General features: G+C 34.4%; 2 protein-coding genes across 4 annotated transcripts in view; both read left to right on the top strand.

The window, feature by feature from the left end:
* Positions 1 to 5,159: 5,159 nt before the first annotated feature.
* On the top strand, positions 5,160 to 7,290 carry LOC132065560 (uncharacterized). The gene has a single exon (XM_059458999.1). It carries the CDS (start codon positions 5,209 to 5,211, stop codon positions 7,087 to 7,089), a length of 1,881 nt encoding a protein of 626 aa, XP_059314982.1. The 5' UTR covers positions 5,160 to 5,208; the 3' UTR covers positions 7,090 to 7,290.
* Positions 7,291 to 13,148: 5,858 nt separating this feature from the next.
* The window catches only part of LOC132065561 (uncharacterized), a 33,042-nt gene continuing 28,952 nt past the window's right edge, over positions 13,149 to 17,238 (top strand). For all 3 annotated transcript variants that reach the window (XM_059459004.1, XM_059459005.1, XM_059459003.1), the window contains exon 1: positions 13,149 to 13,276. In XM_059459004.1, coding sequence (XP_059314987.1) covers positions 13,193 to 13,276 — 84 coding nt within the window. In that variant the 5' untranslated portion in view covers positions 13,149 to 13,192. The remainder of the gene's footprint in view (positions 13,277 to 17,238) is intronic.

The following is a 17,238-nucleotide window of genomic DNA, read 5'->3' on the forward strand; positions in this document are numbered from 1 at the left end:
TTTTTTATCCCACTTGGACATATGTCATAGTACTGATTATTTATTCGCTTCTCATGTATACACGTATGCACTTCAATTTTAATTCTCTAATATATATTTATTCCCTCCGTGCACTTTTACTTGTCCACTTTTAACTTTTCACGTTCATTAGAAATTAATAAATGAAGTATATATTTTATCATAATATCCATATTTATTGGTGTATAGTCTCAATGGCTTTAGAAAATGATTTGAAAATGAATAACTAATGTGAAGGGTAAAATAAGAAGGAGGAAAATTTCTTTCTCTTAATATGTTAACTGGACCAGTAAAAGTGAAGGGAAGGAGTGACTTTTATCCCCGTTTTCCTTATTTGTCAATACTTTACGTATTTCACTCTCCTTTACATTATTTGATTATTGTTTCTTTACATTTATAAAATGTATTACTTTATATCGGAATTAAAATTTGGTGATTTACGACATAACATATATCTTTCTAATTTTGATCTCTTTGTAACAGATTTTTTAATATATAATTGTTAATATAAAAAAATTATTAGTTTTGCTTTTAAAAATTCAATATATACAACAATGGTTCTTATGTTTGGATTTGAGCAGGTTAGTTAATTGAGTTGGATATCGGCTATTAGATACATATAAGATATTAAAGAATTTAAAAGAAATAATCTAGAATCAAAATATTAATTTTCCCTCATATTCTTACTAATTTTCTTTTTCACGTCGATGAACAACTTTTACTGTCATGACAATGAGAAAAAAGTCCGACTCTTTCCATCTCAAAGACTTAGTTTCATCATATGTTTTTAGTTTTTAAACTCCATTTTTTAATTACAACTAAAGTGATGGTACATAAAATACATTTCGTATATGTTGTTATATATAATAACAATTAGAATGTTTTTAAAAGTTATTTGCAAAACACAAACCTTAAAGACTGACTAATTAAAGTGAATAAACATGTTCAGCCTGTGTATCACACGGGCATATTTTGCTAGTAATCTTACAAGTGGTTAAATCATTATGATCATTTCTCAATGTTGTGCATTCAGAAAACTAGGCATACAGATGATGATTGATGATGGAGACTAACTGCCAATGCCGATTAACATTTCTGGTTCTCTTTGGCTTAAATGATCAAGAAAGTCGTTCCAATAGATAAAATGCAGATTATTACTTTCTACATAGAGCTTTCACTTTAATTACTACATAACGGATGTTAGTATGAAATAGATAATTTTTTTTATTACATTATAACGTACTGTTGTAATGAATTGGACGAATTTCCGGAAAGTGAAGACAAATAAGTTCCATTGATGTATATTATCTAACAGGTCTTTGACTAAGTGCTCACGTTATAACACAATTTGATTCGTTTTGGTTTGTTCCCAATCCAGCACGCAGAAGTTTCTATTTTGAAATCATTTTTAACTGTTCCATACAATTTGGGCAAGTTGCACCATTTGCTTTAGATTCATCTAACGTTTGTCAACTTTGAACTCATTGCAAGAAGGTTATAACCAACTATAAGTGGGTAATATATAATTGAAATGTCTGCATTAGCATTCTGCTATATAAAGGATGTAACTTAACTATCTTTGGCTGGCAATAATCTGGTTTCTTATCGCATCAAATTTTGGGGAATTACACTCTTTAGAAGTGCTTGTACTTCCGTCGAATTAAGTGTTTGGTGAAATTCCAAACATTCATGGTGAATTGTAGGAAATAGACCGCCATTCTTCTTAACACTCATAAACAACATTAAACCCCATCTTTGCACCAGGCTGCACCAAGTCAGCAGTTAAAATTGAACTAAATTAACAGAAACTGGAATTAGGATTTCCCAATGAGATAAATTGATACGTTCTAATTATCATCCAAAACTGATGCATTGCAAAATAAAATCTACTGGTATCATAAGCAGATCAGTTATACCACCATTACCGGAGTTCATGGACCATGTCATAGAACAACAACAACAACAACAACATACCCAGTATAATCACACTAGGTGGGGTCTGGGAAGGGTAGAGTGTACGCACTTACTCTGCCTTGTAAAGGTAGAGACGTTGTCTCCGATAGACCCTTGGCTCAAGGAAAGATGAAAAGACAACAGTAATAGAAGGTACGTAGTAACAGTAGCAAGATAATAAGATAGATGAAATGAAAGAAATAAGCAGGTAGCCCCAGAGATCTAAGATAAACGAAATGAAAGAAATAAGCAAGTAGCCCTAGAGATCTAAGAATAAACAGACGTAAAAAGCTACTAATACATCTGGACCATGTCGTAGATGAGAGAGGAAAACAATATGGTAAGCACTTGTAGCTATTTGAGGTTGGGGTGATGTTGGATGGATTATTGCAGGAGACATTAATGTCACCATAGACTTAGAAGAGTAGAATAATGTCGCAACTTTTGGTACAACCAGAGGCCAGAACAATAATGAATTTGAACAATAATGTATACATGAACACTATCTCTAGTTGATTTACCTATACATGGAGGACAACACACTAGGAAAAAAGGGCGGAGACATTGTATATTCAATGCATTTTGTGTACACAAAAATAGAGAAAAAGTGATGCTTGAATATTGAGAAGACAATTATATCAAGGAACAAATGTTACAATAAGAAGGAAGTATTAGAAGATAAAATTGATCATAATTGCGACATTGCTATCATCTATTAGAGTCTCTTATAAGTGACAATCTCGAATCTCGTCAGTTATGTTAAAAAATATTGTTCTAAATATCTTCCTTTTTTCTTTTACAAGAAATGACCTATGAGTTATTTGTATTATTCAGATATTAGGGAATGACCATACGTAAGCTTAATGCCGTCGTTCACTACCGCGCTTTACATAGTACACTTCTAAAAATAACCCCAATATATATATATATAACATATCTTCAACCATCTTTTTTAGTAGTATCTTTGTTGTGCTAATTGCAACTTTTATTGTTGTCGTGTAAAATGAAATTCCACCCACGGTTTTATGAGGGAAAGAAGTGGGAATCTTTTTTTGACTCTTGATTCTCCCACTCCATGGATTGCTTACTCCATGGGTTGCTTTTCTTTTTGTTACTTCAGTACTCCCTCTCAAAATACTTATCGTCCGTATTAAAAATATATGTCATTTTCGGAGTTCAAGATTTTTTTTTTCAATTGTCCTTTGTAGTAATTATTTTTTAAAGACTATAAATACCTCAAGTATGGCACATACATAAAGTAAATATTTAATAAAGAGAGCTTATCTTGAAACATTAATTAGGATAAAATAGTCAAGCATCCTTCCTAGTTTTATTTTCATAAGGGGCGTGTAAATGAAAAATGAGACAAATATTTTTTGAGACGGAGCGATACTGCTTTAGCCACTTTGAATTTTCCAATATCATTTTCTTTTAACTATTCTTAGCCTAATATTGTGAAATCTTATTGTTATTACTCAAACAAACATAAAACATATTACTACTATATATAAGAGGAAATGAGGTGCTTTTGTAGTCCTCACAAAATTTTTAATCCTATGGTGTTGCTACGTGTGGCTTTGTTTTGTCTTTTGCCTAATCTCATTTTTTGGACTCATTCTTTAATTTTTATGTGGGCTAATGTAATTGGTGTATATATTGAATTGTAATAACTTTTGTGAATTTTTTCTTGCTCTTTACTTCCTTCGGTTCATATTATATGATATTTTAGCTTTTATATTTAATTCAAATAATTTTTTATATAAATTGAGAAGGTATTAGTAGTTTTTTTAACTAAATTTCCTTTTATTAGATAAGTGAACTTTTGCATAACCAAAAAATCATATTAAGTTGGTACTATTTAACTAAGGTAATTTAGTAAAATCGTTTCTTACTTTCTAGCACAAGCTAAAAACACCATATATAGTAATATGGACAGAAAAGATTATTAAATTATCCTTTACATTATTTGTTATTATACATATTATGTAGTAAAATTTAGGCAATTATGAAGCCATATTAATGTGTTCAACCGGAGCATTTATTAGATCTCACTAATTACTTTTGCCCCGGTTTTAATTTATGTGAGACTTCCTATGTTCGCCAGAGTATTTCACTAAACTATGAAGCTACATTGAATTTGATGAACTTGATATTTTAAATTAAATTTAGATATTAAAAATACAAAAAGTACTATAAATTGTAATATTAACTTAGAAGAAATAGTTTTAAGCATAAACTATATATAAAGAACTAAATTGATTCTTGACATTCATTTAATGAATTTAATTTTCCCCTTAATTTCGTCTAAAACTAAGCTTAAAACACCACATGTAGCTAGCATAAACTTTCGTTACATGAAATATTATGAGTGAAATTAAAACTTAATAATACAAAAAAAAATTATTTCTATCTATAAATACAAAATTTATATGCTCACAAATTCATAAAAATATCAATATTTTTCAATTTATGGTTTTCACCGAGTTTTATTATTTTACATAATTTAAATTGTGTTACTTTACATAATGTTGAATCACTTGTGTCCCTTGGCATTTGATGATTTTTCTGCTAAACTTCCTTCCTCAATTAGTTTTTTGTTTAAAAATTATCTAATTAGTTGACTAAAGAACATTAATAAAAATGAAGACTTATCAACAATACATATTTAACGTGCCACTGAATTATTAATTATGCTGTAAGAAAATATGTAATAAATTATATTTTTCTAATTGAAATATAACTACTTTTATATCTTGAGTTTGGGCCCGTGCGGGCCCGGGATTAGCATAGACCTCTAATAACTAGTATCTACATATTCATTCATTGGCCAAATCAGATATATAATTATTAAAATATTAGATATTATAATTAATTATAACTTAAATATAATGAAGGGATTATGGCAAAAAACAAACCCATCACTTTTTGTCGAGTGCCACCCCTCAAGAAAATGTATCATTCTTTTGACGATTAAAATGTATCACATAAATTAGAACGACTTGGAGTAATATTTTTTGTCTTTCGGTTATTAATTAAATTTAAAACACTAACTTTTATCTTGAGATAATTTATTTATATTTAAAAGTCTTTCATTATTTTTTAAATTTCGTGTCCAGTCAAACACATACATCGAGACGAAGGGAGTACTTATTATCCAAAATACCCTTATATATATCTTACAATCCAACCAGCCATATCCTTCTTTCCATTTTTCAATTACCCTAACAATTCCCAAAAATGGGTAGAATCTCCTCCGCCATAGAATTGCCCAACGGCAAACATCGCCGCTACTCACCCCAACCGACCTCACATTACGACAATCGCCACCGTAGCCCTAGCCCCACCCCTACCCGTAACCCGACCCGAAATCGTAACCCTAACGGCGACCGCTACTCACCTCAACGCCGCCCCCACTACCGTAGTCCCAGCCCTAACCCTATCAGAACCCGTAACCCGACCCGAAGTTTCAGTCGGAGCCCTAGCGGTAGCCGTAGTCGCAGCCGTAGTCCGGCATACAGAGGCCAAAACCGAAACAATTCCAACAACGAACCTTCTAGAAGGTTCCAAAATCGCAGTCATAGTCCAGCATACAGTCCATATAAAAGCCAACAACAACATACGAATAATGAACCTTCTAGAAGGTTCCAAAATCGCAGTCGTAGTCCGGTATACAGTCCATATAAAGGCCAACAACAATCTAACGGCCGAAACAACAATCGACGATCCTTTGAAATTTCACCTGATCGTTCGTATCGTAGAAACCCTAGCCCTACGAATGATTTACCGCCGAGAAGATTTGGAAGGGGGAAGAAACCCTACCTTGATCGAAGAACTGTAGATTCCGAATCGGATGAGGAGCTTAAAGATAAAGGATTGAGTTTCGAAGAGTATCGTAGGTTAAAACGACAGAAATTGAGGAAATCGTTGAGGAATTGTATTTGGAATTGTACACCTAGTCCACCTAGGAGAGAAAACGAACCCGAATACGAAGAAATTGATGAAATTGTTGAGAAAGTTGAGGAGGAGATGGTAGAGAACGACGAAAAGGATGTGAAAAGATCAAAAATTGAGTCTTTAAGTGAATCAGAATCTGAGTCTGAATCTGATGCATCGGATTCAGAACCGAGGACATCTAGGAGGAGGAAGAAATCTAGTTCTAGACGTAGAAGTAGGAGATCGAGAAGGAAAAACGAGAGCGAATCTGAGGAAGAGTCGTCTAGTGATGATTCGGAAGAAGAGGAACGAAGAAAGAAAAGGAAAAAGTCGAGGAGACGTAAAAGGGGTAGCAGTAGTAGGAAAATTGGGAGCGGATCGGAGGAAGAGTCGACTGATTATTCATCATCAGAAGAAGAGGAAGAAAGGAGAAAACGAAGGAAAAAGTCTAGGAGAAAACATAAAAGGGGTAGTAGTAGTAGGAAGAAAACAAGCAAAAAGAAAAGCTATTCAAGTGAGAGTGAGAGTAGTAAAAGCAAGAGCGAAAGCGAAGAGGGTGAAATTGATCAAAAGGGTGTTTTGAAGAGTAAGAAAAAGAAGAATGAGGATAGTGATGTGCCAGAAAAGAGCTTGGAGTTAGACGGGGATGATAGAATTAATAATGAGAAGGCTGATGAACCAATGATAGATGAAGTTAATAGTGAGGTTCTTGAATTGAAAGAATTGATCGAGGCGAGGAAGAAGAGTAGTAATTTTGAAGATGAGGCGCCAGTTGGTCCAATGCCGTTACCAAGGGCTGAAGGGCATATAAGTTATGGTGGGGCACTTAGGCCTGGTGAAGGTGATGCTATTGCCCAATATGTTCAGCAAGGAAAGCGTATTCCACGTAGAGGAGAAGTGGGTCTTTCTGCTGACGAGATTTCGAAATTCGAGGGTCTTGGTTATGTGATGAGTGGTAGTAGGCATCAAAGGATGAACGCTATTCGTATCAGAAAGGAAAACCAAGTTTACAGCGCTGAAGACAAGCGAGCGTTGGCTATGTTTAACTATGAGGAGAAGGCTAAGCGTGAGCAGAAGGTTATGGCTGATTTGCAGCGACTTGTGCAACGCCACATTGGTGGTCAGGAGCCTGAAACTTCTCATGATCCGTTTGGAGGGAAGTCTACAGAGGGGGCTGATTCTTGATACCGTTTGTACGTTGTTTTACTTAAATTTTGGTGTTATTGCTGTTATGTGTAGAAATTTGATTGTTTAACTAGAAAGTGGAGATTGAAAATAATTTGTTGTTACCTATGTGTAAGCTGTTAATGTTTGGATTTTACTAATACTGTTTCACTGGTTTGTGTGGTAGTTTAATGTAATTTGAGGGAGCGGGGTTTGCTGAAATATGTTATGCTTCCGCAAGTTTGTTCTTAGGCATATAGGGTCCAACCGGTTCTAATGTAGCTGCAAATGGGCTCAAGTGCTTTGGTAAATTTCTTGGAAAAGCATTTTCTGCAGATTGTGAGCAGTCATATTTTCACGTAGCTCCTCAAATACCAGTTTCACCACATAAAGAATAAGATATTTGCCCATTTCCCTGTCTTTGAAACGTCTCTGAGTTACCACATTTATGCGGTAGCCCCTGTTCACTTCATTTCACAAGATGTTACACCATTAACTGTACATTAACATTATTTAGTCGGTGAGAATTTAGGACATCCAGACTCCACTTGTGGGATTACACTGGGTATGTTGTTGTTGAGAATTTAGGACATATTTTCTTATTTTTCTTTCTTGAAGTTAAAATTGGCTGAGTCATGCTCGTTGAACCCTAATTAAACTTTTGCTGAAGTATCATTCTGCTTTAGTCCATTCATGTGTGTGTATTTTTCTGGTCCGACGAGCTTTCTGTTGTGGTTCTGATCTCTTGTGTGTGGGCTGACATGTCATGCTACTGTTTGAATATTTAAATGTGATCGGGTTCTCATAGCATGTTATTGAATAGCTGCTTGCTATTTTTCATTTGTTAATATATTAGTTGCTTCTTAGCTTTTCCGGGAGGACCGGGACACCACGGTTATCCAAAAAAAGGTTGCTTCTCACTATCACACAAGTGGTTGGTGTACTCAACTTTCTGATTAAGTAGTTGTTGTGCTAATCATATGTGTTGCCCATGTAATCATAGATCATTTGCCTCATTGGTTGATTGCTTCATCCGTTGATATGTAGTGTAGTTATTTTGTACTTTCTAAATCAACCATCTGATTGGTCCTGTTATGTATTCAGCTATGTGGCTATTCTTATATGTTATCTTTCTTCGGTTACCTTTTTTTTTTTTTTTTTTTTTTTTGGTTCTTCCAAATTAGTTTTGTCAGCTGTAAAAATTATGTTAAATGAAGCAGAGTCTCGATACTTAGCCTGTTAGAATCCCTACAGAACAGAATGTGATTTTTTTTTGGGGCTCTCTTGTACATATTACAGCACTTGCTGTTTCTTATTGCTGCAACTTTTAAAAACTTACCCTTTTCAAAAAGTTGGATGAGTCGCTGATTGTTTTAGCGGTATGCTGTTTCAAATTGTTTTTATGACTTCTTGAGTGGTGTGTTTGAATGTAAAATGCCATTATGTGTGCTTCTTCAGTTGACTAAATGCATGTTCCCTATTTGGAGAAAACTTACCAAGCATGTGTAGAAGTTTTGTTAGGTTCCTGGATGAAATCATAATGATCCATTGAAGTATGCCCTAGGAAACATTGTTTAGGTTGATTGACTTCAATTGCAACTTGTAGTTTTCATGAAAAGAATGTAAGGCAGAAATGTACTATAGAGTGCCACTCATTTTAAATGGTCATTTCCAGATCCTTGCAGCCTTTTTGGCATCTGTCAAGGCTTGTATTACTTGATGATATTGTTATTTGTATTGTGTAGATAAGATTAGGCCAAAAACTGAAATGCTCACTACAACTTTTTGAAGTTATATCCTGTATGTTACAAAAGGACTAGTTTCTGCATGTTCAACGAACCATTTGAGTCTTTCATGTCAAATATGTTTTAATTGCAGTATGTTGTCCTCGTTTAAAGAGCATGTGCTGAAATTTCATTCATAATCTGCTACTATTAGGAAAATATGCCTTGTATCTGCTTAAAGATTTTTCCCGGCTTATACTGTACGATTGTCTTTGCGCAGCATGAAACGGAACCTTGGATCGACGATAAAGTTGTCTCCATGTGTTCGAGCCATGGAATCTGATAGGAAATAACTGTAATTGTGAATTAAAATCAAATGTGAACTAAAAGAAAATTAGTTTCATTATTATTCAATGTTAATATGCTTGTGTCATGGTTGGGGCTGCCTACATCAGACGCCCTTGGGGCGCGACCATTTCCCGGACCATGTGGGATGCTTCGTTCACTGAGCTAGCTCTTGTTTGTCTTTGAGCAGTATGTTATATTTGTAATGCTTGTAGAGCTTTACAACCTTAGGTTATAATAATGTTTTGAAGCCATGCTTTACTTCTACATTCTGAACATCTCAAGCCTATGTTTGCCTAGCAAAGTGCATGTTTTTTGATGTATGGCAGATAACTAGTCGAGTAACTGTGCAGGCTATGCTGTCAAAAGTGTACAGGAGTATTTCATTAGGGCATTTACTGTCATTGTCCCAAAACATGTCTTAGTTTGTTTGAATCTGCTAGCTTAATCAAATACATATATACAAACCTCACAGAAAATTTGGACGTGGGCTTGTTTGGAAATGATTTAATTACTGGTTCCATGTCTTTCCATTGCAATATTCCTTCGTTTTTCTTGAGGATTTTCTGGTCAAACAATCAGAGTAGTCAAGATGTATCCTAGTCAGTATTATTAAAAGCATTTTCGAAGTTTTTTTGCTCAGAACCTATTCTAGATAATCTAACGAGCTTGTTTAGTCCTCCATGTTCTGGCTTGAACTTATCCGCATTTGAGATTTTTTTTGGGTTTAATTCCATGCCTTATGACCTAAAGGTAGCTCTGATATGGCGTTAAAAACAATCGTCTTTTCTGTGTTTGTATCATCGTGACCAGAGGCGGATTTAGGATTTAAAACTTGTGGGTTAACAATAAACTCAAATTAATGTACAATATACTACTGAAAAATTGAAATTAGCTAACTAAACAGTAAAATTCATCACTAATCTTATTTGGTGATGGATTAGCGATAAATTATCAAAAAATTATGTTTGCTACTAGCGATATAGTGAAAGATTAACGATGAATTTTATAGCTAATTTTTAACTTCTTTTTTTTTTTTTTTTTTTTTTTTTTTTTTTTGTACATATTGGAGTGTTTCAAGACAGTGGTTAAAAAAGATTAAGAGAAATTGTATTACAACAGAAAAACAAAAAAACAAAAAAAGAGAATGAAGAACACCAAGTTTACATTTGACTGGTCTTGTTTTAGTTTTGACTTTTGTTTTTTGTAAAAGAAAAAGTGAAACAAAGTACTCTGCTTGGGTGGCGTTTTATGAAAAAACAAAATGCGAGCACAGGTATCAATCCCTGGTGGATGGCGCAGCAGAGCTTTGGCAGGCTTCCTCTTCACTGCGGAACCAACAGCTCAACTTGGTCCGAGAGTTATGTATTGCTATTCTAGTCAATTCTTTGTTGGTAATGCAAAGCCAAAGGTCTCTTTGTGGGTTCTTTTTTCTTACTTATTTCCTATATGAAGTGCAAATGTCCTACATAGGTGGAGGAAAATCTTCTTTCCTCCTTATATTGAATTGTGTGGTGTAGGGTTAGTAAATGGGCTAAAACAAGAGATGGGCCTCGCACACATGAGGATCTTTTTTTTTGTGTGGATTGCCCTTTATTTGGGGTGGTCTTTAAGTTTTGCCCTTCAAATTTGTGGTCTTTAAGGTTTGCCCTTCGCTAGGGATCCCTTGGTCACGGGTTCGAAACCCCGCTCAGTGAAAATTTAATTTTTTTTTTTTCGCAAGGCAGAAGTTGTTAAAAAAGGCAGAATTTCTCCTTAAGACGAAAATGGGCACACAAATTACGTCGCCGGCGGTGCCCCACAGCAAGCGGCTACGTCTTTTTTCTTAACTTATGCCTTGCAATTTTTTTTTTAATTTTCGCATGAGTGGGGGTTTGAACCGTGATCGGCGAAGGGCAAACTTTAAAGACCACCATTTTGAAGGGCAAAACTTAAAGACCTAAAGACCACCCGTAATAAGGGCATTCGGTAAGCAAAAGTGATGAATTTGCCCCCTCCCTCCCCCCGCGCAAGGTATACGTGAGGCCCAAATTAAATTTGGTTTTACTTGTTAGTGACTGGGTTTCTACAATTACATAACCATTCGGCGGGTTTCAATATATAAATACAAGATCTACAGTAGCGGGTGGGGGTGCCACCCGAAGGACCGGCCATATGTACCTCAAGAGTCTCAAGCCATTTAAATAAAAAAAAAATAGAACAAGGTGACAGAATCTTAAAATACGAGGGCTATTGATTGATCAAGTCATTAAACATATTCGATCAACATTTCATAAACTTTAATGGATAATCGAACAAAAAGAAACAACTTGCTAGCTTACCTCTTTCATGTCATTTGCTTTCTCCTTTTACTTAATTTTAGTCTCAGCCATTTTGGGAAGTCTTTGTTCTTTATTCAGTAAAATTGCTCTGTACTTTCTTTTTTTGCCTTATCTGGCCATTATTGTTGTTAGGCTTAGCCACATATTTGGTTTGGCCAGAAAAGAAGTACCTTCTAACAGGTCTTGAAGAACCACCTGCAATATTATTGACCAATTGTCCACCATTTCCTTTATAAAATTTTCTTTATCTTCTTGAACCGAAAGATTAGTCTGGAAGAATCAAGATCATGGCTATGGAATGAAGGTGTAATCAAGAGGTGAATGAACACTTAGTTTTTATTTACCTCTTCTTCTATGAACTGACATGAGAAAAATTAGCCTAGCATTCAAGGCATGTGTGGGAAATATATTCTTGCAAATGAATGTTTTATGTATTACTCCTATAGTATTTTTTGGAACATGTGTTTCACTGTGTTCTAAATTTTTTCATATATCATCATTGGTTCACATATATCATGACATATTTTATAACCTATGACGAGTATATAGAAATTATTATAGGTTTATCATAAATTTAGCAGTGGGACAAGTATATAAGTAGCCACTCGGTTGAAAATATTGACAACCGGAAGACCACATAAAATCAAAGGACATAACGTAGCCAAAAAGAACCAAAAAGTATTGTAACAAGGTATTGAGGTCCAAGTTCTTCAACGAATTCATAGATTTTATCTTCCATCAGCTGTAAAACATTTTTGTGACGCAAAAAAAATGTATATGCACTGCATATATGCCTTATAAATTATATATACAATTTATATATATAGTCTATACAAATTGTATGAGCACTAAATGTTTATAAGTAATGTATATGTGTTATATACAGTGTAGATACACTTTTCATACAATATATATATACACATTATACACATTTTTATCAGTATCCACTACCATCGTAGCCACTATAATCCTCGACGGCCATTTTTCTGTATAATTTGTACATAATAAATGTATATAATAATAAATATATAATCACATATACTCGGTATATAATGTATACACATTAATTGTACATTTATTATACAGTTGTTATACACTAACTAAACAATGTATAAATGCAGGAGCACCGAAGAACCGACAAATTTGTCCGGAAAACAGTTATATCACTTTTTGGAGTTCCCAAACATGCATTGATTTCTAATTTGTGATTATGTTTTTAAAACGGAAAAGGGCCAAAATTACCCCTGAACTTTGAAAAATAGTTCAAAGTCATTTTCGTTATCTTTAGGGCCAATTATACCCTTCATTATCTTTTTGTCAATTATACCCTTATGTCTAACGGCCGTAATGGCATCATCCCGTTGAAAAAATTATTTTACCCTCAAATAATTTTTTACCCACTAAAATAACCCAACCTTGACCCGAATTTTTTTTTCCAACAAAACTAATACGGATAATTTTTCTAACAAAAAAAAATAAAAATTTCCGTATTAATTTGGGCGGAAAAAAAAAATTCAATGTCTGGGTAAAAAATTATTTGAAAAAATATTTTGAAAATTGGGATGATGCATTAAATGTATGTAATAATAAATATATAACATTTTAAGATAAAGAAGTGTATAATTATCCCAAAGATAACGAAGTATGAATAAACTATTTTTTAAAGTTGAGGGTAATTTCTTTTTTTTTTTTTTTAAAAAGAAGCTTTGAAAGTTGGAATGTCTATTTCTGCAAATGGCCCCAAAACAAGTAAAAATGGACCCAAATTCTATCTCCAAATTAAAATTCAAACTACCGTCATCCATAGAATTTTTCCAGGTACATATTTTAATTCAAAAAATTATTTCTGATACGAATTATAGTGTATTTATTAAAATGCCGATTTTGCAATTTATAGTTGTAAAATACGAATTTAGAATTTTCTTTTTGTAAATTTTACTGGTTAATATGTAGGCTTATATATGATTTTCATGTGATAATAGGTTGAAGCGGTAATGGTATATATATTTGTTTGCGTTTAAGAAGTAAACCTCAATTTTCCTAAAATCTGAATAAAATTAGTTTTGAGATATGCAGTGGGTGTAATTTGTGTGTCTGTAAATTGTTATAAGCACTTTGTAAGATTTGAGGCAGAATTAATGCAATAAAGAACATTACCATATTTAAGAATGATTAAATGACCAGATTTATAGAAAGAGGAAACTATAAATCATCATATTTTTATCAGATAACAGCTCTATATAAAAACTAGCCTAACTGATGAAATGACAAGGTTTAGAGGACCAAGCTCTCATTTCCTCAAGAAAAATGTGGTGTCCTAAGTTACTCGGACTAGGGTGTGAATCTATAGGTCGAACCAAATTTTAAGATTCGGGGGTATGGATATGGGTTGCTGCTTTGTTGTCATATTTTTTTTTTTCCTGATATCATGCTTCTTTTTCCTTTTATCTTCCCTTGTTCTCTCGAGCCGAGGGTCTACAGGAAACAGCCTCCCTACCCCAAAAGGTAGGAGTAAGGACGTAAGGTCTGCGTACATCCTATCCTCCCCAGACTCCACTTGTGGGAATACACTGAGTATGTTTTTGTTGTTGCTGGAGGTATGGATACGGGTGTGGGGATTTGGCTAAAAATAATTCAACTATCTAAAAAGAGAGTTATATATTTAAATTATGAGACATTATGTGGAAAACTTACAAGCTATTCTGAGAAGAAAATATTGATCAAGAGGAGAATCCTAGAAGGTGATACAAGGAAAAGGATTGACATAGAAATTTTTGTATACAAGGTATTTCATTTTCTTCAAATTCACCTTAGTTTTTGTTTAGATTACAAAAATCATTGTATTGTCCCAAATTTCACTGTCGATTTTGGTCAAAGTACCCAAAATCGGTTGACCATATCTGGTATGGATCCCACACCCACACCCCTGTCGTGTCGACACGGGTGCGGCACTGAAAGTGAAGAGTCGGAGCAACTTAGGTGATGTCTCCATTGGAACACATTTTTTCATCACATCTAATGTATCCTTGTGTGAATTCAGAAGCTATTCACATGAAAAATTGCTATTCATGTTCTAGTAATCAAACCTTAAGAGCTAGTAAGTCTTTTCCGAAGTACTAGATTTCCGGCTGTAGGAAGAAATACAAAATGATTATTAATGCTTGTCAGGTAAGGGTAAGGTCTGCGTATACTTTACCCTCCCTAGACCCCACATTGTGGGGTTTCACTCAGTGGCGGAGCTACACTATGCCGAGGGTGTTCATCCGAACCCCCTCGGCGGAAAAAAACACTATTTTTATAAGGTTAAAATTATTTTTTATGTATATATATTAGATGTTGAACCCCCTTAGGCTTATTCGTATGTTTACTTTTTTATATTTTGAACTCCCTCGGCGGAAATCCTGGCTCCGCCACTGTTACACTAGGTATGTTGTTGTAATGCTTGTCATATTTTGCCAAAAGTAGAAATTTCAGTGCTCTTTGGAGACTCAGCAGTCAGCAATGCTTTTGGCCGATGTTCTGATCATATGTTCTGATCACAACTGGATTACAAAGTATGCGAGACTACAAATTTGCAACACCAAAAGAAAATATAAAAATTTAATTTCCCTATTGCAGATTGTCTTTTGATATCAGACATCACCAAGATACATTATCAAGAAACAGTATCCAGCCATGTCTGAAGAAACGATCTGACGATGGTGCTATTCTTAGTTTCCTTCATCCTACAAGAAAAGCCAGAAGAGCTGTAAGATCATTAAGTATAATAATCTAAGCAAAACTCAGTAAAGCTAGAGCAGTTAGCTAAGTACAAGAGCAGCAATTGATGATCTCAAATCAAGAGTGAAGAACAATCAGATCTGATGCTCTCATCCAAAAACAAATCAAAACTTCATATTGTATTGTTAACAAAAAGGATCTTAGGTCTAACTCGACCTCAAAGGCTAACTAATGAAGTGAGGATTGCCTAAGACATGAGATAACAGCCCGTGGGACATGTACCAGCTTGGTACTAATGTTAATAGAACTTTACCTTATCAAAAAAAAAAAAAAAAAAAAGAAAAAAAAAAAAAAAGAAGAAAAAAAGAAAAAAAAAGCCCATGTGACCCCCTAATTTGTTGAATTGTCAAATCTCTTGAGCAAGATATTCTGTACAAACTCTGAAATTCATCTCTCAATAAAATATTGCTGCACCAGCTATGTCCCCAAAAATAAACTCTCCTCCCGTCTCCAACCTTGAATGAGATACTTTCCACAAAATAATCCCATTCCTTCATGATATTCCTGCACAAGCCCCAACCGAAAGGCAAGACAACATCTCTAGTTTTCCAACCCCCTTCCGAGACCCCATATTTATCAACTATCACCCTCCTCCACAAAGCTTGTTCCTTCACCCCGAACCTCCACAACCATTTACCCAATAAAGCTTTATTAAAGACTTTCAAATCTATAATTCCAAGGCCTCCCCATTTTTTGGGAGGAGTGACGGTCTCCCACCCCACGGAGAAACATCTCTATTAACTGTTGTAACTGACCCCTTGTTCCCTATAGATTGTATTGTTCCCTTTTTTGTCCGTTGCAAAATGCTTTCCGCTTTCCTAAATGGAAAATATTATTCCTTAAATTGAAAGATTTATTGCTCTTTTTATTTGCAAAATGCTTTCCGCTTTCCCTTAAATCAAAATCTTGCTTCTTTTCCTGTTTATCACTGTTTTAAAATTACACTATAAAATATTTATATAAGGTTAGCACATCTGTAGAGCCTTTGTTAATACAACTCTCCTTGATTAAAAACAAAGTTATATGGGGATCAGTTTATTATTCTACCATCTCAACTTATGAGAAAAATAACTTCAACTATATACTTGGGTTCAGTTTCTCTATAACACTACATGATTTCAACTTTTCTCCATGCATAGGAGAACTAAGTCAGTAGAATTTTGGACAATGGGCGTATGATTCAAAGCCATTTTAGGGGGAAGGGGCAGAGATTATGGTCAGGATACCATCGTAAATTATTTCAAATTTCCCAATTGGCTAGCACAAAACTTTATTGAGATGATAGAGACCATTATCCACCGAGTTTGGAACCATGTGCATTGGCCCTCAGGGGATTTCTCGGCTAAAAAAAAAAAAAAAAAAAAAAAAAACAACTTTATTGGAATGTGCCTATCCCTGCATGAGTCTGTTGATGCTGGTAGATATACCAGAACTTGTCTTTCAAATATGTGATGTTTGTTTGATTTCAATTTCGTATACCAAAACAAACTAAAGAAGATACGTACCTTGAGTTGTGGAGAGCCATGGTCGTCCTCTAGGCCTCTTAACTGGGTGTCCTACTGGAGTTGTGGAGAGCCGTGGTCGTCCTCTAGGCCTCTTAACTGGGTGTCCTACTTTTGCTTCATGGCGAGCACTTCGAGGATATAGTTTGGAGACCTTGAGCAGTGAATGTCAAGTCAAGCAGTAATCAAATAAGGAACCTCAAGTAGTTATGAAATATAGAAGGATGTACCAAGTCACAAAAGAGGTTTAACATATACTATTAGCTGTGTGCTATTATCCATACATTAACATTAGTTTGAAAGTCACAATTTGAGTTCTTGACTGCGAAGGAGATTGTCAATGAGGAAACACTTGTATATTTGTATTTTTCTTGTGCATACCAAATACAGGACAGAGGTGGCATGTCAAATAAGTTCTTAGATAAAAGCCAAAGAAGTGCTTGGAAGAACAAGTTTCTTAAAAACAAGCAGTGTTGAATCTGTTGAAAATAATTAAAC

Source organism: Lycium ferocissimum, chromosome 7 (assembly GCF_029784015.1).
Source record: "Lycium ferocissimum isolate CSIRO_LF1 chromosome 7, AGI_CSIRO_Lferr_CH_V1, whole genome shotgun sequence".
NCBI lineage: Eukaryota > Viridiplantae > Streptophyta > Magnoliopsida > Solanales > Solanaceae > Lycium > Lycium ferocissimum.

Bases quoted from the DNA above. Each gene is read 5' to 3' on its own strand.
- LOC132065560 (XM_059458999.1), top strand. From the start codon at position 5,209: ATGGGTAGAATCTCCTCCGCCATAGAATTGCCCAACGGCAAACATCGC.